The sequence below is a fragment of the Elephas maximus genome, chromosome 1 (genome assembly GCF_024166365.1).
Source record: "Elephas maximus indicus isolate mEleMax1 chromosome 1, mEleMax1 primary haplotype, whole genome shotgun sequence".
NCBI lineage: Eukaryota > Metazoa > Chordata > Mammalia > Proboscidea > Elephantidae > Elephas > Elephas maximus.
Window position 1 is genome coordinate 30,818,182 of NC_064819.1, and position 24,068 is coordinate 30,842,249.

The 24,068-nt window shown below is 52.2% G+C and overlaps 3 protein-coding genes across 6 annotated transcripts in view; 2 read left to right on the forward strand and 1 right to left on the reverse strand.

Moving 5' to 3' along the window:
- ECE2 (endothelin converting enzyme 2) overlaps positions 1-16,422 on the reverse strand; it is a 34,484-nt gene extending 18,062 nt beyond the window's left edge. The window contains exons 1-3 of one of the 2 annotated variants that reach the window (XM_049881451.1): positions 16,133-16,422; positions 10,195-10,478; positions 8,067-9,464 (exon numbers count right to left, since the gene is read on the reverse strand). In XM_049881451.1, the coding sequence (XP_049737408.1) occupies positions 9,177-9,464; positions 10,195-10,478; positions 16,133-16,328 (768 nt within the window). In that variant the 5' untranslated portion in view covers positions 16,329-16,422 and the 3' untranslated portion in view covers positions 8,067-9,176. Of the gene's footprint in view, positions 1-8,066; positions 9,465-10,194; positions 10,479-16,132 lie in introns of those variants that run through there. The other variant, XM_049881452.1, reaches the window with a different exon arrangement.
- On the forward strand, positions 6,333-7,986 carry CAMK2N2 (calcium/calmodulin dependent protein kinase II inhibitor 2). The gene is made up of 2 exons (XM_049881456.1): positions 6,333-6,682; positions 7,572-7,986. The coding sequence occupies exons 1-2, from the start codon at positions 6,514-6,516 to the stop codon at positions 7,640-7,642; spliced, it is 240 nt and encodes a 79-aa protein (XP_049737413.1). The 5' UTR covers positions 6,333-6,513; the 3' UTR covers positions 7,643-7,986.
- Positions 16,423-16,552: 130 nt separating the features above from the next.
- On the forward strand, positions 16,553-24,028 carry ALG3 (ALG3 alpha-1,3- mannosyltransferase). Of its 3 annotated transcripts, none has more exons than XM_049881454.1 (9): positions 16,553-16,967; positions 19,064-19,163; positions 19,260-19,407; positions 19,516-19,676; positions 20,039-20,159; positions 20,584-20,789; positions 20,942-21,017; positions 23,296-23,441; positions 23,600-24,026. In XM_049881454.1, exons 2-9 carry the CDS (start codon positions 19,090-19,092, stop codon positions 23,760-23,762), a joined length of 1,095 nt encoding a protein of 364 aa, XP_049737411.1. In that variant the 5' UTR covers positions 16,553-16,967; positions 19,064-19,089; the 3' UTR covers positions 23,763-24,026. The 3 variants fall into 3 exon arrangements, with proteins under 3 accessions (XP_049737411.1, XP_049737410.1, XP_049737412.1); XM_049881453.1 differs by lacking the exon at positions 16,553-16,967 and adding an exon at positions 16,983-17,291 and having other exon boundaries at positions 23,600-24,028; XM_049881455.1 differs by lacking the exon at positions 16,553-16,967 and adding an exon at positions 17,329-17,826.
- Positions 24,029-24,068: the final 40 nt, after the last annotated feature.

Below are 24,068 nucleotides of genomic sequence, written 5' to 3' on the forward strand. Positions count from 1 at the left end.
ATCACGACATGGATATGTGAGTATAACCAAAGCTACTGCATCAGGACTGCCTGGCAACACGCTCATCAGAAATAGCCCCGTGGCCACCCCAACGCCACACTGGAAATTGCAATTTCTTATACAGCATATTACTATGCACCAGCTGCTGATGTGTCCCTTACATCTTTATACTGATTTACCCTCATGGCACTATTATGAAGCCATTTTAGAGATGAGGACACTGAGGCATAGAGAGGCTAAGAGTCACACATCTAGTACATGGCAAGGCTGGGATGCAAACCCAGGCAGTCTGGCGGAACAGTTTGACACTACAAATCACATGGAGGCTATACTTCCTCCTAACGGTAGTTTACCAGTCTTCTGCCACATCCGCTCCATTCTGAGAAGAGTGAGGGAAAACGTGTCAAGTTTCCAATCCAGACAGATCTGGTCTCAAATCTTCGTCAGCTGTATGTTTTTTTTCAAGTTACTCCAAATCTGATCCTTCATTTTCCTCATCTGTAAAATGGGAACGGTAACCCCTATCTCAATAATGCAATCACACATGAAAGAGCCTGGTACTTAACAGTGTTCTCATTCTCACTAAGCCTGGGCTTTTCATGACCAAAATCATCAATTGGACTCATATCTATCCCTGATCTCATGCTAAGTACTTTATGTAAAAGAGGCTTGGTAGTTGTCTATTCTTTTTCCGCTGAGTTTATTACCTTTGACTCTGATTTTCTCTCCTCCTCAATTCTTTTCTTTTTTCTTTTCTTCCTTTCCTGAAGGGGTGATCTTTTTTGGCCTTCCTTTCCTTAATTGAGGAGCCCTGGTTCCACGTGGTTAAGAGCTACAGCTGCTAACCAAAAGGTTGGGAGTTTGAATCCACCAGCCACTCCTTGGAAACCCATGGGGCAGTTCTACTCTGTCCTATAGGGTCGCTGTGAGTTGGAATTGACTTGATGGCAACAGATTTGGTTTTGGTTTCCCTAAATTGATAGTGAATTCAGAGGGAATGCAGGGATTCGACAATGGCTTATACGTTAAATTTACAAGCACAATGTAGTCTTTAGGAGAACGAGAAACAGCAATACCCAGTGTGGGCAAAAGATAAGGAAAACAGGTGCTTTCCTATATTGCTGGTGGTTTGTAAATGGATACAACCTTTTTGGCAGTATGAATCAGAAGGTACAAATTCTCATAGAATCCAGATATTCTGGAGCCACTGAGGCTGAATGAATCCCGAAACTATTGCCCTGAGATAACCTTTAAACCTTAAACCAAAAATAACCCGTGAAGTCTTCTTAAAACCAAAGAATAGTATAACTTAACTAGTAACGAATGTCTACCTTAAGCATTATACTTTTTAAGATCTATCTATATGGGATCAAATTGACAACAGCAGGTTGAAAGATTAGGTAAGAACCTTAGGGGGCAGTGAGTTTATGTTAATGGCAGAGGAACAACTAGGAAAAGCAGGGTGAGAATGTTTGGACAACTCAAAGAATGTAATCAGTGTCAATGAATTGTTGAATTGGTGTATGTTCTGCTGTGTATATTCTCAACAACAAAAATAAAATAAATTATTATTTTTTTTAAAAAGTGTGTGTACTCTTTGACCCAGAAAGTCTACTTCTAAGAAATTTTCCCAGGAAATAATTATTATCCATAGAATGTTTGTATGAATTAACTTTTGGTGCATAACAAACCACCCCAAATTTAGTGGGTCAACTTAAAATAAGAAACATTTATTATTTATTTTCTGTGGGTCGATTGGGTAGTTCCTTAAGCCTGGGCCAACAAGCCCCTAGACCAAGAGCTGAGTGGCTTAGGATGCCCAAGGATGGCCTCACTTACACGTTTGGCCCCAGGTGATGCACCAGTTATCTAGTGCTGCTATAACAGAAATACCACAAGTGGATGGCCTTAACAAAGAGAAATTTATTCTCTCACAATCTAGGAGGCCAGAAGTCCGAATGCAGGGTGCCAGTTCCAGGGGAAGTCTTTCTCTCTCTGTTGGCTCTGGGGGAAGGTCCTTGTCATCAATTTTCCCCTGGTCTAGGAGCTTCTCAGCACAGGGACCCCGGGGTCCAAAGAACGTGCTATTCTCCTGGCTCTTGTTTCTTGATGGTATGAGGCCTCCACATCTCTCTACTCGCTTCTCTCTTTTATATCTCAAAAGATATCGATTTAAGACACAACCTAATCTTGTAGATTGAATCCTGCCTCATTAACATAACTGCCTCTAGTTCTGCCTCATTAACATCATAGAGGTAGGATTTACAACACACAGGAAAATCGTATCAGATGACAAAATGGTGGACAATCACAATACTGGGAATCATGGCTTAGCCAAGTTGACACACATTTTGAGGGAACACAATTCAGTCCATAACAGCTGGGATGGCTGGGGCCTTACTCTAGGTGGTCTCTCCCTCCTCTAGTAGCCTAGCCCAGCCTTCATCATATGGTGGTCTCGGGTTTCCCGGCAGCAAAAAAGGGGGCAAGCCCCAGTGTGGAAACACTTTTCGATCCTCTGCTTGCACCGCATTTGCTAATATCACCATTGGCCAAAGCAAGTCACATGATCAAGCTCAGCTTGGGGGATGGAGAAATAGACTATTCCCTGGTTGGAGAAACTACAAAATATTGTGGTCATTTTTCAAAATGTTAATTTATGGCATTTCTTCATCACAGCACTATTTATGACCCCCTCCTCCCCCCCCAAAAAAAAAAGTGAGGGAAAATTCAGTCTCCAAGAGTAGAGGACTTGTTGAATAAATCGAACATCCATACAATGAGATTCTATTCAACATTTACAAAGACTGAAAAAGAACAGTTAAGTCTATTCGGGAACATTCTCCATATAGTTAAGTTGGGAGAGGGGCTCCCAAATCTCATTTCTACAAAGCAAAAAATATAAAATCACATGTGTAAAAAAAAAAAGAGAGAGAAAGAGATTGGAAGAACATTCAACAAAATATTAACATGAATATATACAATGACAGATTACTTTTACTTTATTTTTTATACTTTTCTGTATAGTAATAGCTAACATTTCTTTTGTCCAGAATTTATCTCAACGTTTTATATATGGTAACTTATCACAATGACTCTGTAAGATAGATTCTGTACCTTATGCCCAAGTTTATACAGCAGTTAGAAGGCCAAGTCTTACGTCAGGTCAGAACCAGCTTATGATGGAGTCATCAGAATCATACCCTGTGTAATTCGGGGACTACCTGTATTATTTTGTTTAGGGAGTATTGATCGAATCCACTAGGTTTTGAGGGGCTTTCAACTGAGAAATTCAATGCACCATCACAAAACTCTGAACAAACTTTATTTCCTTTTAGGTGTGAAAATGAGTTTTCCTCTCAAGGGGAGAGATGCAGAACAGCAGAAATTTAAGTAGAGGATCAGAATTGAAAGAGCTTCCCCGTGTTTTTGTAACATAGCTGAAGCTTCTGTATTGTTATGTCTTTATAATTTTGAGCTTAGGTTTTTTGCTTTAACCCTGATCCAGCATGCACACCAGGGACGGGAATAAGATGATTTAAGGAAGAGATGACCAAATGAACTTAGGGTTAAATTGTTATTCCTCCAATCGCTTCCTTCTGGGGGGAGAAAAGAGAATTGTTCCAATCCTTCTTCCCCCAGTGCTCCTATCTCAGGCAAGAACCCTCACCGGGTGCTCATTACCCCTGACAGAACCTACTTCATTCACCTCAGGACAACTCTAAGTTGTCTGTCTTCCCGTACCTCCTCCCCTGATCTTAACATATACCCTTTCAGCCACTCAGGCAAGTTAGCTCACTTGACCCCTGATAGCTGGGTAATCCGGCACCCTGGCAGGAAGTGGAACCCTGGTGATACAGTGGTTAAAAGCTTGCCTACTAACCACAAGGTTGGCAGTTGGAATCCACCAGCAACTCCTTGGAAACCCTATAGGGCAGTTCTACTCTGTCCTATACGGTTGCTATGAGTCGGAATTGACTCCACGGCAATAGGTTTTTTGGCTTTGGCAGGAAGTACTACCAGGGCTCCCATTTTACAGATGAGGAAGTATCCATCAGGTGGCCAGAGCAGGCACATGGCACTTTTGCCCATTGCCCTTGAGTTGATTCTGACTCCTGGCGACTCCACACGTGACAGAGTAGAACTGCTCCATAGGGTTTTCTTGGCTGTAATCTTTACAGAAGCAGACCTCCAAGTCTTTTCTCCTGAGGAACCACTGGGTGGGATCGGACCGCCAACCTTCCAGTTAGTAGCTGAGTGCAAACGGTCTGTGCCTCCCAGGGACCTAGGCACACAGCAGGTGATCTACAAATGGTGTCTGCCCCAAAACCGACAGTCAACTAAGCATCCAGCAGGAGTGTAAGGTGAATTATCCTCATTGTTTCACTTCATCTACAAAGCAGTTCTTTATGTAGGTTTATCATTTCTATGCTCCAGGCAAGGACATGGAGGCTCAGAGAGGTGTGCAAACACACAGGAAAAAGACTGGAAGGATAGCCATCAAAGGTTCTGTGTGATTTTCCTAAAAATTTACAAGTACAAATGAATTAACTTAAAAATCATAATTATGGGCTTTTCAGTTCAACGTCACACAGAAAGTGGCCTGGCCAGGCTTGGAACCCATTGCTGGACAAGGGGGTGGTGGCTCTGGACTCGCTCTTAGCAGCCCTAAGCTCTAGTCTCTCTTCCAGGTCTCTGGCTGCTCTCATCCCGGAGACTGAGACGCAGAGGAAGGTGTGACGCGGAAGGGCCCCCAGGCCTGGGCCTTCAGTAAGGCTTACACCAAAGTGTCCTCTGCCACTCCTTGGCTCCCCTGGTTCCCTGAGGACAGCCACCATTCCCTTCGTCTCTGTGCCTCTGTGTCCCTGGGCCTAACGCCCGCCGCAAGGAGTTGTCGGAGGAAGGAGACGGAGCAGCGCAGGCCTGCGAGTCAGACGCCTGGGTTCCAGCCCTAGGCAGCTTCCCTAGTGGTGTGATCTGGCAGGAAGCGGTGGAAAAACCACTGCAGAGACAGCGGAGACCCCCCGCCTGGGGAGTGAACTGAGCAGACTGGGTGATTATTATCCTTATCAGCGCTGTCTTCACTGTCGCCGAGTGTGAGACATACTCTTCCCCTCCCCCCAAAGCCAGGGATTGCGCCAGAGCCCTGCGCGCTCGAAAGCAGGTGACGCCGCCGCTGACCGCTAGTGTGGGGGGTGTTTGATGAAGTGGGAGTGGGAGAGGGGAAGGGAGAAGAGGGTGTGTTCTCGTTGGTGCGGAGAGAATCGTCACGTGATTCCCGCAATGAGGGCGGCAAGGCGCGGGGGGGGGCGTCTCTCCGGACACACACCGGCGCGCGCCGCGTCCTCGGGCGCTCCGGGCTTCCCCGCGTCACCCGCAGCCAGGGCGCCCCCCGCGACGCCGCCATTCATTCCTCCTACGTTGCGCTGGCGGCACGGGTCTGCCGGGCCGGGGGAGGGGTGCAGCGTGCCTTGGGAGCCATCAGCCGGGCTTTCGGGGCCAGTAGCTGGGAGATCTGTCTTGGTGCGCGCTACGTGGGCCCAGTTATCCGGACTAGTCCTAGGAGAGAAAGAGACACACAGACACTCAGGAGACGGAGGCACATCAACACGTATATATAGGGAACAAGCATGGAGCTAGAAATACAGAGAGGTGGAGAAACCTAGAGACAAACGTAGACAGAGACCGTGACACAGAAAAAGACACTGGACACAGACACATAGATGGACTGACATTGACACAAGCAGAGAGACAGGCAGAGACGCACAGAGCCCGGATGAAAACCAGGGTCCGTTTAAGACAGGCAGAACAGCCCAGATAGGAGAACCCGCCAACTACTGGGGACCACTCATTGCTTGAGGTCTTCCCACGCCCTGCGGGTTGGCGTCTTGTCCCGCTCCTCAACCACCTAGTTTCCCGTATTGCCCCTTTGAGTGCTGTCCCCGTTCCCGCCTCCCGCCCCGCACTCCCCAGCTCCCGGTCCCCACTCCAGATCCCAATCGCTCGCCTCTCCCAGCCCCGGTCCCGGGCACTCCCCCTGCCCCCGGGCGCCCGGCTCGCTCCAGTCCCCCCGGTCCCGCCTTTCTTTGCCACGACCCGCCTCCGCTCGCCGGTCCCCCAGTGTCGGTGCCCGCTGTTCCCTGCCACTCCCGCCACCGGGCGGGACCCTCCCCCTACGTCCCCTCCTCTCCCGCTGCCCGCGCCAGCCCCGCCCCCGCTGCGCTCTGCAGCAGTCGGGCGCTCATCGTCATTCCGCTCCCGCCGCCGCCACCACCCCCGCCCCCGCGCACCGCCCCCGCCCCCGCCCCCGCCCGGTCCCCGCCGCCGCCGCCTGCCCAGCGGCCCGGGAGGCGGAGGTGCGGGGGAGGAGGCCGCGCTTGGCTCCGCAGCCCCGGATGCTGCATGACTTCATCCTTCCGCCGGCTCCCCCGCTGAGCTAGGGCCGGTCCGGCACCTAGCCCGCCGCCCGCTGCCCGCCGCCCGCTGCAGTCCCGCTCCCGCCCTGCGCCGGCCATGTCCGAGATCCTGCCCTATAGCGAGGACAAGATGGGCCGCTTCGGCGCCGATCCAGAGGCCTCCGACCTCTCCTTCAGCTGCCGCCTGCAGGACACCAACTCCTTCTTCGCGGGCAACCAGGCCAAACGACCCCCCAAGCTGGGCCAGATCGGCCGAGCCAAGCGAGGTACGGGACCGGGGCCCGGAGTCGCCGCCTGACCCAGAAAGCCTCCTCCGGGCGCCTCCCGCCTGCCGTTCCCAGCCGAGCGCCCGCAGCTCCTGCCGCAGCTCGGCGCAGCCAGCCGCTCCTCCCGCAGGGGCGTGGGGGTGTCCCCGCTGCGGTGTTGTGTCCCTCTCTTCCCCTCTCCTGGGAACGCAGTGCCCCGGATTTGGTGCTTGCCACCTCTGGAAGCAGAGCAGTGGGGCCAGGGCGAGGGGGAGGGGCCAGTCGGGGCATTTGGGGCTGCCTGAAAGCGGGGATGCAGGGCGACAGGCTGGCTCCTCCTTATCAAACACTAAGTCAGGGGATGCTACCGAGGAGCCTGCGGGTGGGGAGAGGCGTCCGACTGGAGAGAGGGCAGGGAGGCTGGGGATTCGGCTGTCCTGGTTGTGTGTGTGGGGAGGGGCTCTGTTAGTGCCAAGAGCGAAGAGGGGTTCGAGCGGCAGGAATAGGATAGGGAGAGGGTTGGACTGGCTGGAGATTCCGTTTGAGCGCAGGCGAGAAGGGAGTTTTCTTGAAATGCAGGTTGGAGAAGGGGGATCCCACGAGCAAAAGATTTTTATTCAGCTCAGATGGCGGAGGGTTCCGGGGGCAGGAAGATTGGGACTGGCGGTTGAATGGCGGGACATTTGGAAGAGGGGCGTTCGGTCCTCGGGAGGGTGGGGGTCTGTGGGAGCCGGGCTGGGCAGCTGGTTGAGTCGGCAGGGGAGTTGGGATGGAGAGGGCATCCCGTGGCATGGGGGTCCAGGGGGCATCGCTGGGCAGCGGGCGGGCGCTGAGCGGGGTGCCAGGACGCTGGGCCCACTCGCCGCTGCCCCCAGAGGCCGCGCGGCTGACGCGCTTTCTCCCTGCGCAGTGGTGATCGAGGATGACCGGATAGACGACGTGCTGAAGGGGATGGGGGAGAAGCCACCGTCCGGAGTGTAGACGCGCCGCTCAGGCGGCGGGCTCCGGGTCCAGCCCCGCAGCGGCCAGGAGCGCGGGCCGGTGATGCGGCTGCCGGCGACCCCCGCCCCGGCCCAGGCGCCCGCGGGCGGGGGCTGCCGGGCCGCGCGGCTGCCGCCTGGTCAGCGTGGCTGCCGCGGCCTCGGGGCACTCCGGAGCTGTCCGCTTCAGCACCACGGCGGCGGCGGTAGCAGAGGCGCGGGTCGGCCCGAAGCCCGCCGCCGCGCTCATGCACTTTAGAACCTCGGGCCGCAGCCCCACCCCGCACACCAGAACTGACATGGAGACCCGCGGCCCCCAGCCCGCCCCCTCCCGCACGGCTCCCCTGCCCCGCCCCCTCCGGCCGCTCTGGTCTGCAGACTAGGCGACCGGCCGGCGTCGGACCGCGCTGGCGGCCAGGGATGTTTGGCTGCGTATTTGCATGAGCTTCCCACCCACCTAAGCCCAGCCGTCAGGGCCGCTCCTCACTCCCATCCCTGCCTGGCGTGACCCCATCCTCAGCCTCTTTCTAAGGGACTTCCTCAGCACATTTGTATTTTTATATCCGACTCTTTGTTTACCGGCTCCGCTCATGGTTCCTGGCCTCCCCCCATGGTCTCAGCCTCACTCTTCTGCGCCTGGCGGATAGGACGGGTGTTGAGGCTGGGGTGGGACAAGTCGCCAACATGGTAACCAACCACGTGGCCAATCTGCCCAGGCCTGACCCCAGATGGCTCTCTGGCAGACTCCTCCCCCTGCAAGGTATCACCTTCCAAAGGCCCAGACCTGATTTTACCTTGGACCCCTGTGTCCTTCCCCTGGGGACCCAAATGGGGACTTCTCTGCACCTTTGGATGACACCTATGGCCCCGGAGATGTTCTTGACCAAGGGGTGTTCTTTGTAAATGTTCCTTCATCTTCACTGTACCAGGAGTGTGTGAATAAACACAGACCTCCCTGTGTGTGTGGCAGCTGCTTCCCTCTGCTCAGGAGCCAGGCAAAAATAGCTACGAGCCCTTTTTGGGGAAGGGAACAGGTACTTGGGGATTTCAGGTGCATGCTGCTGGCTGGGGAGGGTTGCCAAAGCAGGGCCCAGTACAACCTAAGCAGGACGGGTCACTGGAGCTGGGGCTAGGACAGAGGCAGAAAGCTATCTAGCTAGATTCAAATTCTACAACCTCTTGTGGATAAATACAGATGGGATGAGGTCAGGGATATAGGTCTCCCAGTCTGCTGTGCAGAGGGGTGGTGCTGAGCTTTGCCCCAGGGGATAAATCATTGGTGGTGGGTGCTGTATTTCGGGGAAGGTGTTTGAGGAAACTAGGAGAAATCTGAAGAATCCAAGAAGGAAGCCTCCAGCTTGACCTGATACGTATTGGTTCACATGGGCTTGCTCCCACTAACTCTTATCTTACTCAGGAGGCCCTTGAGAGGTAAGCACCTTGGACCCAACCTCCAGTCCTGAAATTGGGAATTCCAACTACCCAAGGAGCCTGGGCAGAAAGGCAGGGAGGGCCAGAGGATCATAATTCTGGTGTCACAGCTGAATGGCGCTGAGGAAGTCCTCATGATCTGAGTCCTGGAGGAAGCAGGGTGACGTGACGGGGCTGGGGGGTGAGAGGATCTGGGCTCCCAGGGCCAGCTGGGCTGCACTCAGCTCCCCACCCTTGTGCATGAGGTAGAAGTGGAAGTGGAAACCACTGCCATATGTCGTGTGCCTCAGGGACCAGCCATAACAAGGTTGGGCATAATGCCTAGTCCGGAAGTGGGGGGCAGCACAGGTCAGGGAGATAAACCGGCCCCCAGGAACCAGCACCCGGCTCACCTGCAAGGCAGATAAAGAAGCCATCAGTGAAGAGGCCATCTCAGGTCCTCAAAGGTCAGTACTGGCCCAGATGCCCTCTCAGACTTCAGGTACCACCCCACATTCAGGTAGCTCTGGGCCTTCCCAGGGGATAAATCATTGGTTGTGGGTGCGGTATTTTGAGGAATTCGGTGAGCCCCTTCCCCTGCCCCCCGGCCATTCCATGGAGGTAGGGTTATATTCTAGACAGGTAGGAGCATAAGAGTGACTCCGGTACAAAGGGCACTGCCTTCCTGTTAACTGCTCACCCTCCCAGTCTATCACATGTCTGGTACCTGGCAGCTACCTCATCCCTACAGCAATCCAGTAGCCAATCATCACCCTGTGTGAGTCTAGCCACTCTAAACCTGTTGCTGTTGACTCAATTCTGACTCATAAGGACCCTACAGGACAGAGTAGAACTGTCCCACACAGGTTTCCAAGGAGCAGCTGGTGGATTTGAACTGCTGACCTTTTGGTTAGCAGCTGAGCACTTAACCACTGTGCCACCAGGACTCCTAGTCACAAGTCCCCTCTAATCCCAACCCAGCTTAACCCTCTCCTTCCTTCACGGGACCACACAACCTGAGAATGGCCCACCACTTAATCCAGACCACGCTCCCTACCGGCTTCTGAGTTCTCCTGTTCTCATGAAACCTCAACCCTTCATCGCCACCTCTCAGTCTGCCCTCCTCTCTTGTTGCTCCCTCACCTCACTCAGCACCTGGTCTATAGTATGGACACCTTCAGAGGACACAGTCCAGGGATCCCGTTCCCCAGCCAGCAAGGCATCCAGCGTGCCCTTCTCGAGTACCACGTCGAAGGAGCCACTGGGGAAGCCCAGTGTCCGCACATCCATAGTCTCCCAGCGCAGCTTGGGCACGTGGGCATAGCGAGCCCTCATGGAGGCCACCACTACGGATGAGTAGTCCACACTGGTCACATCAGGGAAGCCCCGGAGGAACAGCTCATAGCTCAGGGCACTGTTCCCACAGCCTGGGGGTGAGAAGGTGGGTGGTGAAGGTTTAAGTTAGTTTTGGTTCTCAGCTTCCCCGATCATCCATCCACTGTTGGCCTCATTTCCTCTAAGCCCAAACCCTCTGGAACTGAAGGTGAAGTCATGCAATACTGGAAAAGTGTGAGCCTTGGAGTCACATAGCACGGGTTCAAATCCTGGCTCTACTATTTCTAGTTGCGTGGAATAGGGCAAGTTGTTTGAATACTGGGAGCTTGGATTTCCTATGCAGAAAATGAAGGTAACAATACTTTGCTTACATGCAGGCTATGGTGCACTCATCTGAAGAACTGAAACAGCTGGAGAGTAGCTGAAGGAGCTCGGAACTTAGAAGTCCAAACATCTGGGTCCTGATACCCCTAGTCACATGGCCATGGCAAGTCATTCAACATTTTGAGCCACAGTTTCCTTAAACCCAGAATGAAAGTGGAGTTTCACTAGGACAATAATATTATACCCTAATAATAATATTACTATTTTCTGTGGTTATTGGTTGTGTGCCTTCAAGTCAATTCAAACTCATCGTGACCCTATAGGACACAGTAGAACTGCCCCATAAGATTTCCTGGCTGTAATCTGTATGGGAGCCGATTGCCAGGCCCTTTCTCCCTCAAAGTGGCTGGTGGGTTCGAACTGCTGACCTTTTGGTTAGTAGCTGAACGCTTAATCACTGAGCCACTAAAACCCAAACCAAACCAAACTGGTTGTCGTTGAGTTGACTCCGACTCATAACGACCATTAACGACAGAGTAAAACTGCCCCACAAGGTTTCCAGGGAGCGGCTGGTAGATTTGAACTGCTGACTTTCAGTTAGCAGTTGATCACTTTAACCACTGTGCCACCAGGGCTCCTTTAATATTACTATTAGGATAATAATAACAACAATATTACTAGGGTAACATCAGTGTTACCCTAGTCTTTAGCCTCTCAGGGAACCTCTGAAGACATCATCCCCGGGAAGGATTGGTGTTAGGGGTTATTATCCTATTTTAATTTCCAAGGCAGAATTAAGAAGTGAAGGGGAATCGAGGTGGGGACATACAGTGGAACTGGTCCCTTGGGCTCCAAGCATGTCTGTGTATATCACTGTGTCTTCTCCCGACACACACTCTAAATGTCCTCTCTGAAGCCATCTGCAGATGCGGTTCTTCTGACCCTAGCCACTGGAGGCTTTCAGATCTCGCAAGTTAAAAGGAACAGTACTCCAGACTGCCAGCCAAGTCTGCCTAGAATTTCAGATGCCAGCCTCAAGCTTGGGGGTTCCCATGATACCCTCACTTAAGACCTGCTGTCTACAAATTCTAGAGTTCTCACTACCTCCTCAGGACACTGACTATAAGTTTGGAGGAACCCAGACCCTCTTCACTTCTGACCTACTGGCTACAAATTCAGGGTTCCTGCTACCCCGAGTTCAATAATTTGGTAGAATGAACAACAAAACTTAGGAAAATGCTATACTTATGATTACAGTTTTATTATAACAAAAGGACACAAACAGATAAGGTGAGGTCTGGAAGGGTTCCCAACATGGAGCTTCCATGTCCCAAGAGATGTATCACTCTCCCGAAGATTCATGTCTTTCACCAACCAGGAGGCTCCACAAGCTTCAATGTTCAGAGTTTTTATTTGAGGCTTTCATTACATAGGCATGATTGATTGAATCTGTGGTTGAATTCAACCTCTAACCCTCCTCCCCTGAGATCTGGCTGACATGACCTGGTAGATCTTTCTGGCATGGCCAGCCCCAACCCAAGAGTCACATCATTAACATAAACTCAGTCACTGGAGAAATCCCAATGGTTTAGTGGTTATCTCCCAGGAACCAAGGACAAAGACCAAGTTATTTGGGTAAAGTTAATTGTATACCCCCACAGGCTTTGATGATAAGTAAGGGTCCTTGCCCTCAAGAAGGTATGCTCTGGTGGGAGCAACACATCTATAACAAGCAATCAATACATGACCTGATGAGTGTTTCAATAGCAACAGGCCTCCTGAACATGTACGAGGGCTCCTGGCCCCACCTAAGGTAGATCGGCCAAGGGTTTCAGGGAAGCCGACAGCCAAACAGTCTTGAACAATCACACACTCTGGCAGAAAGTACCTGGAAAGCAGTCCCAAAGAGGGTTAGAGGAGCAGATGTGGCTCCACAGCCCAACAGGCATAACCTCCTTAGAAGGTCTTTTGGCCTCTTCCAGGCCCTCCCGTGGCCAGTCTCAGCCTGAGAAGAACTAGATCAGCTCTGGCGGCTCCAGGTGGGGATCCTGAAATCTTGGGATTAGGCTGCCTTTAATCTCCGTTTGCCTCTCTGAGAGGATCACAGGATCAGCTGGTGGGATAGCCTTAATCCAGCAGGGCTTGGCACCCGGACAGGGCACCCAGAGGCAGCGGGCCAGTCTTCAGCTACCCCTTCTCATGTTCCTCCTCAGGCCCTGGGGCTCAGGGAGAGTACCACTGCGCCTGAGAAAAGCCAACACATGTTTCTCCATGTTAGAGCCATAAGAAGCTCTGGCAGATACACCACATGGCAGTGGGGTGGGGGATGGCTGCCTAGAAGACCCTAACTCAGTTCCAGGCCGAAATCCCACTGGGTTCTCTGACTCGCAAGCCAATTACCATGCCTCACCTGACCTCACATACCTGCAGAGCTCTGCCCGACTGCAGACAACTCCAGGTCTCCTTTCCTTGTTCCCCTTGGAACAGGATGGCATCTTCCAAGAGAACTTTACCAAAGGTGAAGGGAGAACAAAACCAGACCACAGGGCCAGTCATCTCACAAATCAGCAGATTCTGACTCTGCTGCCTCAGTGATTTAGGGCCAGCAACTAAGATGGGGCTTGAGAAGGATGCAGCCCCCCCTCCCTTGATGGGAACTTAGGGCAGCAGAACCCTAAAGAATTGGTCCAGATCCAGGGATACATCACATGGGGGCCCATAGGTGTGGATGCTAATCGAACACCAAGAGACTGAGGTATAAGCCAGAATGCCAATTCACTAATTTATAACAGTGAAATAGCCACTATGGGGACTGGACAATTGAATCCTCTAGTCAGTCCCTTCTATCCCTACAAAAAACTACCAAACCTGTTGCCATTAAGTCAATTCCAACTCATAGTCACCCTATAGAACAGAGTAGAGCAGCATCGTAGGGTCACCAAACAGCAGTTCGTGGATTCGAACTGCTGACCTTTTGGTTATCGGCCAAGCTCTTAATCACTGCGCCACCAGGGCTCCATCTAAATGAGAAGTCAAATTATGATCAGAAGATTGGTATGGAGCATGGCGCTAAGCAAAGGGGGATAATCAGAGAAGCGTAATGACAGGAAAGCTGTGACAGCCATCCATATACACTCACGTGCCATAAGGATTCTAGCCCCAGGGAGCAGACACACAAGTCCCTGGGAAAGGCACTCTGTTCTTTGAATAGTCCTGGATAAACTGCCTCCCTGACTCCCATTTTCAATAACAATAATTAGTAATAGTCATTGAATACCAGGTCCTATGCTAAGCCTTTTATAAAAATTATCTCAGTTTATTTTCACAGTTATTGTTAGGTGCGATCGAGTTGGTTCCAACTCATAGCAACCCCACATACAACAGAATGAAACACTGCCCAGTCCTGCACCATCCTCATAATCGTTTCTATGTTTGAGCCCATTATTGCAGCCACTGTGTCAATCCATCTCATTGAGGGTCTTCCTCTTTTTTGCTGACCCTGGCTCCACATATATAATTGCTACCATCCCCATTTCCTGGTGGGGACACTGAAGCTGCCCAAAGCGGAAAAAGAATGTTCCCCAGGTCACAGGGTCATTGTTAAGGACAGAATTTGGACCTAAGTCAGGCCTGTCTAACTCCGGACCCAGAGCTGTTAAACCACTATACTAAACTGACCCCAGTTTTCAAGAGAACCACTCACCTTCAGTGGTAATGTTCCATCTCAATTTATATCACTATAACCATTAGGCTGTAACTGCAATGTGATCATTTTACCAAATTCAACAGAGTTCTAGATGCATCTCTGTGCTGTCTCCACCCACCTTTGTGGTTTAACAGGAGGAGGAAGCTCTGGAGTAGGAAGGTGCCCTTACTTCACCACTTACTACCTGCATGACTGTAGGGGACACTCAGTGCTCTTCGACATCCCCTGGGGTCCCTTCTACTGTGTATCCCCAGGTTTTGATATATATTTGCTTCTAACAGTGTGCATCTGTGACTCTTTAGGTTGAAACCTCTTTATTTGCCAGGCATTGTTCTAGGTATCTCTTGTTCTCATACAATCATTGAACCACCTCATAAATAAATACTCTTTATTTCTTTAAGGCTGAGAAAATGAAGGCACAGAAATTTAAGTATCTTACTCATGATTTACATAGCTAGTGTCAGCACAGCCAAGATTTCAACCTAATTAGCTACCTCCAGAGTCTAAGTTCTCAACCACCAGGTTAACTTTCTCTTAGTACTAGGAGGAGCCCTGGTGGCACAGTAGTTAAGAGCTCAGCTGATAACCAAAAGGTGGGCAGTTCAAATCTACCAGCTGCTCCTTGGAAACCCTATGGGGCAGTTCTATTCTGTCCTATAGGTTATGAGTCAGAATTGACTCTCGATGGCAATGGGTTTGGTTTTGTTTTTTTTAGTACTCAAAAAAACCCAGTGCCGTTGAGTCGATTCCGACTCATAGCGACCCTATAGGACAGAGTAGAACTGCCCATGGGGTTTCCAAGGAGCGCCTGGCGTATTCGAACTGCTGACCCTTTGGTTAGCAGCCGTAGCACTTAACCACTACATCACCAGGGTTTCCTTTTTAGTACTAGGAATGTTCTATTTTCCAAATTGAGTAGGGTATACACACCTATTACATTTATTATTTATACCTTACATATTTACTGTATTGTAGATGACTCATTCACGAAATCTTTTGTTATACATATATAATTGTTTTTAGAGAGAAAAAAATAAAAACTAGAGTTGAAAGGTAACCCATCGCTCAATTCAACCTCACTAGAGCCTCCAAGGCTGGCAATAGGAAAGAACCCTGACGGAGTGGCTGCACCTCAGAGACACACCTCGCACCCCGCGTTTCTTCCCTTCAGGACAATCGTGCCAATCTCGACTGCAATCTCCCCTCCCGCCATAGGGGGGGGCTGTTCCCCCCTCACATCACGCGGGGCAGAGGACTAAGTCTCAGGGTTCGGGGAGCGCCGAAATGATAGCCCTCTCTAGGTGACAGTGGCTCCTGGTTTCCATGGGCAGAAATGGAAAAGCACTCCAATTTGTGTTCGAGGTGTCTGCACGTGTCTCATCCATCTTGAGCTCGCAGTCCCACTTGTACAGATGAAGAATACGAAGCTCAGAACAGGTTCACGACTTGTCCTAAGCCACACAGCAAACTAGCGCTGGGACTTGTCCCAGGCCCCCCGAGCTCTCCTTGCCCGAGGGTCCGGAGCTGAGTCCTGGGTCAGAGCCCACACTCAGTCCCCGAGTTTCTCCAGGGGGCCCCTGGCCTGAGAATCTCTTGATCCCTGTTTGCCCTGGCTAAATCCGACCCAGATTCTGAAGGTGCCGGATCCCGGCTTCGCGCTGGGCCAGGCTGGGCCAGCCAGCTCCACCTGGGCCAGGCAGCGCCAGGACTACCCACCTAGCACGAGGATCCGGTCCTCCGGCCGCAGCTCCGGCTCCAGAAGGGCACGGAACGAGGAGTAGTCTCCGAACCACTCGTAGGGGGCAGAGTCGGCAGCGTCCCGGTAGCGCTGGTTCCAGTACTGGAGCTCGCGGTACCGGCAGTTCCGCTCCGGTAACTCCGGCAGCGGCGGCGGAGCCCCGGGAGAGGCCATGCTCGCAGCAGCAGCGCGGGCAAGGCCACCCGGCACCCGAGCCGCACTCTGGGCGGGGCTTGGGGCCGTTATGTAGCCAGTCAGGATGGCGAAGTGCGGGGGCGGGGCCTCGGGTCCCCCACCACCCGGGCGCGGTTGCTCTGCACAAACACGTGGAACTTCCGTCTCTGCTGAGCGCTCCCATGAGAACTCTCCGGCTCGGAAAATGAAGTTCTCCAGACTGAACTGCCCGTTCACCTCTGAGGGCCATGCTCACGGCGTCAGACTCAGCGGACCCCTCAGTGATATTTTTAGTCAGACTGGCCCCTTCTATTAAGAAGTCTGAAAACTAGGAAAAGTTTCGTTTCTTCCCAATCCTTTCTGAGCGCCTGGAAGGCTCTGAGGGACGGCGAGAAAGGCGCAAACACGGGCCTTGCCCTCCGGGAGAGACCTGCGTGAACACACATTCCCAAGACGAAGTGTGATGCTGGGCGGCGGAAGGGGAGCAGAAATGGTTTTTTTTTTTTGCAAACGTTCATTGCACAACATCAGCTGTGCGCCCAGGGCTGGGTGTATACTGAGGAGTAAGACTTGTTTCATGCTCACACGGAGGGTGCAGTCCATCCGGGGAAACGCGTGGAAGAAATACGTTTTCATGGGGTAAATAATGACTGACAACTCGGCTTAGCGCTCAAGTCCGGCGGGGACGCTGCGCGGGGAGCGGAACCTAAGTGCTCAAGGGTTGAGTTTCCTGGGCGGCCGGCCAGCTCGAGCGGCGCAGCGTCAAGATGGCGGCTGGGCTGCGGAAACGTGGCCGGGCTGGTGCTGCGGCTCGGGCGGCGGGCCGCTGCGGGCAATCGCTGCGGCGCGCCTGGCAGGAGCGGCGCCTGCTGCTGGTGGAGCCGCGCTACACGCTGCTGGTGGCCGCCTGCCTCTGCCTAGCGGAGGTGGGCATCACCTTCTGGGTCATTCACAGGGTGGCATGTGAGTGCCCGAGGGGAGGGGAAGGGGAGGAGCGGGAGGGGACTCGGACCCCAAGCCAACCTGGGACCCAGACCCACGGATTTATCGACTGCGGACGCGGCTCTCTTACCTGAGCCCTAAGCCTGCTGGACGGAAACGGATCCCTATCCTAATTCTGCCCCTGTAAGGGAAGGGGCGACCCTAGAGATGGGCCCTCTGCGTGATCGTACAGACTGTCAGGCTAAGGAAACCAGCCTGGAAGTCAGAAGACCTGAGTCTGAGTTAACGGACTGCTGCCACTGCCTCTGCTGTGGCTTTGGGCAAGTGACTTCCCCGGCTGAGTCTCAGCTTTCTCATCGGTTCAATTCTGTGACCTCAAAGTCCGTTCTCAGTGCTGGCGTTTCGTCACCATTTGAGTCCACTGGCGACTTTCTTTCCAGGCTGAATCTGGACACTGGGCTCAGGGCGCCTACTTTTCTTGCTAAAGGCGATTAACTCAACACCTATGTGTATGCCTAACACTGTGCTGGGTGCTAGGGGTACAGTGGTGAATAAGGTAGATGTGTTTCTACCTTGAATGTCTGGCCTTTGACAAAAATAAGTTAGCAGGCAATTACAGTGCATCATATTCATGATAGAGTCCTCCCCGCCCCCCCCCAAAGGTAGGAGTTAGCCTGTAGAGGAAAAAGAGGAAGGAGAAGAATGCCCTAGTCAGAGAGGATTCCTTTTCAAAAACCTCCAGTCAGAGAGAGCTTGGTTCCTTTGAGAAGCCGAAATGCCTTTTTTAAGACTGGAACATAGAAACCAAGTGAGTGTGGTAGTGAGAGATGAGATTGCAGAAGTAAGGTGGGATGAGGTCATGGAGGGATTTGTAAGCCTTGTTGAGGAGGTAGTTAGTATAATGGGTGAGAACTTGGGAGCTCTCGAGTTCCAGTCCTGACTCTACCACATCCCACCTCAGTCATCTTGAGCTATTCACTTAACCTCCTTAACTCTAAAGTTTCTCACCTAAAAATGGGAGTAAGAGCTTGGTCTTAAGAGCCATGAAGAATTAGAGAGGGGTTCTAAGCAGAGAGACCTGATCTGATTTGTATTTTAGGAAATTCATCTGGCCGCAGAGTGTAAAATTGTAGTGAAGTGAAAGTGGAAGCCGGCAGCCTCATTAGGAGGCTTTGGGTTTGTGGAGGCTGGAGATCATGTTAGGCCCGAATTTGAGTATGTAGAGGGATGAGATACTAAAAGTGTTTAAAGAATCAGTAGGACTTGGTGACTGGCAATTGGAAATGGGAGAGAAGGAAGTTACCAAAGATGTTACCCAGGTTTGTGACCTGGGTATCTGGGTGGTTGATAGTGCCATTCACGGGGAGCACATTTGGGGTGGGAGGGAAGATCATGAGTTCTGTTATGGACATGGAAACCCTGGTGGTGTAGTGGTTAAACGCTTCAGCTGCTAACCAAAATGTTCGCAGTTCGAATCCACCAAGCACTCCTTGGAAACTCTATGGGGCAGTTCTACTCTGTCCTTTAGGGTCACTATGAGTTGGAATTGACTCTATGGCAATGGTTTTTTTTATGGCTTATAGGCATTGAGTTTGAGGTGCCTGGCGTCACCCAGTGAGAGATTTCAGATGGGCAGTTTGATGTATGGCTGGGAACTTACAGAAGACAGCTGGGTTGAGGGTATAGACGTTGGAGTCACTGACAAAGGGATCATGATGGAAGCCCTGAGAATGAACTGGAACTCTGATGGGCTGGAGGTTTGGAGGTAACCAGCCCATCCTGTCCACTTGCAGACACAGAGATCGACTGGAAGGCCTACATGGCCGAGGTGGAGGGTGTCATCCATGGTACCTATGACTACACACAACTGCAGGGTGACACCGGACCTCTTGTGTGAGTACAAATAGGAGATTTGGGGAGGACCGTGAGAGACTGGCTGGGTGCCAGCCTGGGTGGCCTGACCGAGGCTCCTGTTCCTTCATCTTCCAGGTACCCAGCCGGCTTTGTGTACATCTTTATGGGCCTGTACTATGCCACTGGCCGCGGCACTGACATCCGTGTAGCCCAGCACATCTTCGCTGTGCTCTACCTGACCACTTTGCTGCTTGTCTTCTGGATCTACCACCAGACCTGCAAAGTGAGCTCACCCCACCAGGGCTCAGGGGCCCAAACCTGGGAGGGCCAGGCAGTGTGGACAGCTCAGGCCTGGTGAGCTGACCTTGTTCCCCACTGTGCCGCTCCTCAGGTACCTCCCTTCGTCTTTTTCTTCATGTGCTGCGCCTCTTACCGTGTCCACTCCATATTCGTGCTGAGGCTTTTCAACGACCCTGTGGCCATGGCCCTGCTCTTCCTGAGCATCAACCTCCTCCTGGCCCAGCGCTGGGGCTGGGGCTGCTGCTGTTTCAGGTCGTGACCCCTCCCTTCCGGCCCCCTCTTGTCCTTTGTCTATTTCCATCTCTTCCTCCCCAGTTTTCTGGAGCAGAGTAAGGCAGTGGCCAGGGCTGGTCGGTAGAAAGGCCCTAACACCTGCACGCATATCCCCTTCCTGACCTCCAGGTGGCATCCCTTGTTGGTGATGGGCCTCCCACTTTCTGAATACTCAGTATATGTGTGCTCGCCCTGTCTGGGCGCAGAGACCAGGCATCTGACCCTCTTCCCCTCCCCCTAGGACTCCCCCACAGACTTGCTGTGGGCTTGGTGACGGGCATCTTTGGGTGGGGTGCTTGCTTGGAGCTGACCTGCCTCCCTCCCCTCCCCTGCCCCTCCAGCCTGGCAGTCTCCGTGAAGATGAACGTGCTGCTCTTTGCCCCTGGGTTACTATTCCTCCTCCTCATGCAGTTCGGCCTCCGTGGGGCCCTTCCCAAGCTGGGCATCTGTGCTCTTCTTCAGGTACCCCCACCTCGGCCCTTCCCCCTTGTAGGCCACTCTGCCTGGCCTCCTTCCTCCATCCCTGAGATGTCCTCAAAGTCAGGAGACAGGGAGTTTTGGACTTGATTCTGGGCCAGGCAGCCACGACCTCTGGGCTTCAGTTTCCGTAGCTGTAAAATAAGAGTTGACCTAGGTGGCCTCTGAGGGCCGTTTTAGCTTTGTGCATTTGTGACTGAGTGCATCCAGAAGTGAAACATGGTTATTACTTGGCTCCTCAGCTTCTTTGGGCCCAGGAGCTGGCCTTAGGGTGGTGGGGTGGGGCTGGCTTTCCTGCCATTCCTGGTGGGAGTTAGGGAACCCCTGAGGCCTGCGCCTCACTCCCCTCAGGGTTGACACAAAGGTTGGAGGTGAGCCTGGACAGCTGCTGATGTGACTCTCGACCCAGGTGGTCCTGGGGCTGCCCTTTCTGCTGGAGAACCCCGTCGGCTACCTGTCCCGCTCCTTTGACCTTGGCCGCCAGTTTCTCTTCCGTTGGACCGTGAACTGGCGCTTCCTTCCCGAGGCCCTCTTCCTGCATCGTGCCTTCCACCTGGTCCTGCTGGCCGCCCACCTGACCCTGCTCTTGCTCTTTGCCCTCTGCAGGTGGCACAGGTAGGAAAGGGGGCAGGCTAGTGGGCAGATTGAGGGAAGGAGTGACAGGCCTAGGCCTCAGGGGCTGCTTAGGGGTGATGTCGAGCTCGTGGGGCTGAGTCTAGAACTTGGCCCACAATGAAGGCTTGACGTATGTCTAAATGGCTTCTCAGGACGGGGGAAAGCATCCTGTCCCTGCTGAAGGATCCCTCCAAGAGGAAGGTCCCACCCCAGCCCCTGACACCCAATCATATCCTCTAAACTGGGGGAAGGTAAGCATTGCCCTCTCCAGGCGCAGAGACTGGCGACCCTGGGGGAGGGAAGGGAAGGTACTAGTAATGGCTCCAGGGCCATCTGTAGAGCTGAGTCTGCACTAGACTCTGCTGAGCGCTTTACGTATTTAAGCATATTTTATTCTCAATTCTAAATATCCCATAAATTAATAAGCTACCATTAAAACCAAAAATCAAACCCATTGCTGTCGAGTCGATTCCAACTCATGGCAACCCTATGGGACAGAGTAGAACTCCCCCATAGGATTTCCAAGGAGTGGCTGGTGGATTCAAACTGCCAGCCTTTTGGTTAGCAAGAAGCAACAGCCAAGTTCTTAACTGCTACGCCACCAGGGCTCCAGCGACCCTATACCAAGAACAAAACAAAACCCCTTCTCATCAGCTCGATTCCAGCTTATAGTAACCCTAGAGTGTAGTACCATTAATAGCTACCATTGTTGAGTGCTCGCCCTCTGCCAGGTACTGTCCTAAGAGCTGTGCATACATTGTAACTGTTTAATTGTGGTAAATATACATGTAACAACCTTTGACATCTCAACAGTCTTCATGTGTACAGCTCAGTGATGTTAATTACGTTCATCATGTTGTTCAGCTGCCACCCTTATCTGTTCTCAAATATCCCACCCCCTTAACAGGAGCTCAGGTCCCCTAAGCATTGAGTCCTTTCCCCCACACTCCTGCCCGCCCTTAGTACCAAAAACACCAAACCCATTGCCATCAAGTTGACTCTGACTTATGGCGACTCTGTAAACCAAAAAAAAAACCAAACCTATTGCCGTTGAGTCAATTCTGACTCATAGCGACCCTATAGGACAGAGTAGAACTGCCCCACAGGGTTTCCAAGGAGCGCCTGGTGGATTTGAACTGCCAACCTTTTGGTTAGCAGCTGTAGATCTTTTTTTTTTGTTTTTATTGTACTTTAGATGGAGGTTTACAGAACAATACAGTTTCTCATCAAACAGTTAGCACACACATTGTTCTATGACATTGGTTAACAACCCCACGACATGTCAACACTCTCCCTTCTCAACCCTGGGTTCCCTATTACCAGCTTTCCTGTCCACCACCCCCTTCCAGTCCCTGCCCCAGGGCTGGTGCACCGCTTCAGTCTTGTTTTGTTCCATGGGCCTGTTCGATGTTTGGCTGAAGGGTGAACCTCAGGAGTGACTTCATTACTGAGCTGAAAGGGTGTCGGGGGGACCATACTCTCAGGGCTTCTCCAGTCTCTGTCAGGCCAGCAAGTCTGGTCCTCTTTTTGACTTAGAATTTTGTTTTGCATCTCTTCCCAGCTCTGTCTGGGACCCTCTACTGTGATCCCTGTCAGAGCACTTAGTGGTGGTAGTCAGGCACCATCTCATTGTACTGGTCTCAGTCTGGTGGAGGCCATGGTAGATGTGGTCCATTAGTCCTTCGGGCTAATCTTTCCCTTGTATCTTTAGTTTTCTTCATTCTTGCTTATTCCCGAAGGGGTCAGACCCATGGAGTATCCTAGATGGCCTCTCACAGAGCAGCTGTAGCTCTTAAACACTGGGCCACCAGGTTTTCCGCCCACCACTGGTAACCACTGATAAACTTTGGTCTCTATATACTTGCTTATTCTAGATATTTCATTTGTCATTTTGTAACTGACTAATTTCAAGGCTTATCCATGTTGTAGCAGGTATCAGGACTGCATTTTTCTTTATGTCTGCATAATATTTTGTTGTATATACGTTCTAACGTTTAAAGCTCTGAGATACAGAGGTACTGTTATTATTCCCATTTTATAGATGGCAAAATTAAGGTATTAAAAGGTTAAATAACTTGCCAAGGTCACAGAACTAGTAAGTGACAGATTCAAACTCAGTAGGCATAACAGCTCTAGGTATTACCGTGTTCATATCAGATGGATGGGAAACCCTGGTGGTGTAGTAGTTAAGTGCTACAGCTGCTAACCAAAAGTCAGCAGTTCGAATCCACCAGGCACTCCTTGGAAACCCTGTGGGGCAGTTCTACTCTGTCCTCTCGGGTGGCTGTGAGTCGGAATCAACTTGACGCCAATGAATTTGGTTTGGGTCTATTAGATTGATGAACAGGTCCAGAGAGGCTAGGAAACTTGCCCAAAGGCATGCAGCCTGGAAGGGCAGAGTCAAGGGACTATTCCAACCCCCAAACTTTGGCCCCTCTACTTTGGGACCACCCCTGCCCCACCTCCTGGCTCTTTGGCTCCTGCCCTTGGCCTTGACCACCACGTACAGATCGTTTCTACACTCTTCACCTCCAACTTCATTGGCATCTGCTTCAGCCGCTCCCTCCACTACCAGTTCTACGTCTGGTATTTCCACACACTGCCCTACCTCCTGTGGGCCATGCCTGCACGCTGGCTCACACATCTGCTCAGGTAGGCTGGGCCAGCCGGGGGGCGTGGGAAGGGCCAAGGGATCCCTCATCAAGTTTGTGACAGGGAGGGGGTGGAGGGATGTGGCCAGGGCATGAGGAACTGAAAGGCTGCCAGACCCAGGAAGTGGACACAGCTTGGGCCCTGTTTCTCATCCCCAGGTTGCTGGTGCTGGGGCTCATCGAGCTCTCCTGGAATACATACCCATCCACGTCCTGCAGCTCTGCGGCCCTGCATGTGTGCCATGCTGTCATCCTGCTGCAGCTCTGGCTGGGGCCCCAGCCCTTCCCCAAGAGCATCGCGCACAGCAAGAAAGCCCACTGAAATCCGCCCCTTCCCCTCAGGCCACTGAGGACCCTGAGCGGGGACGGACTCTGTGCCCCTCCAATAAACTTTGCCAAGTCCACGCCTGTACAGCCTACCCTGAGGGACAGGCAGCTGGTGGCAGGACCAAGGCATTAGGGGCATACACTGGCCAGATAAAGAAGTCACTTGGCAGTCTTTAAGAGGCACTTTATTGCATGGGATCTGGAGGCTGGCTCTCTCCCCTTCCACCGCGCTGCATGGAGCTGGAGGGGAGGGGTACTGGACGGGAGGAGCAGGAGAGAGCACAGGCAGGCACTTTCTGTG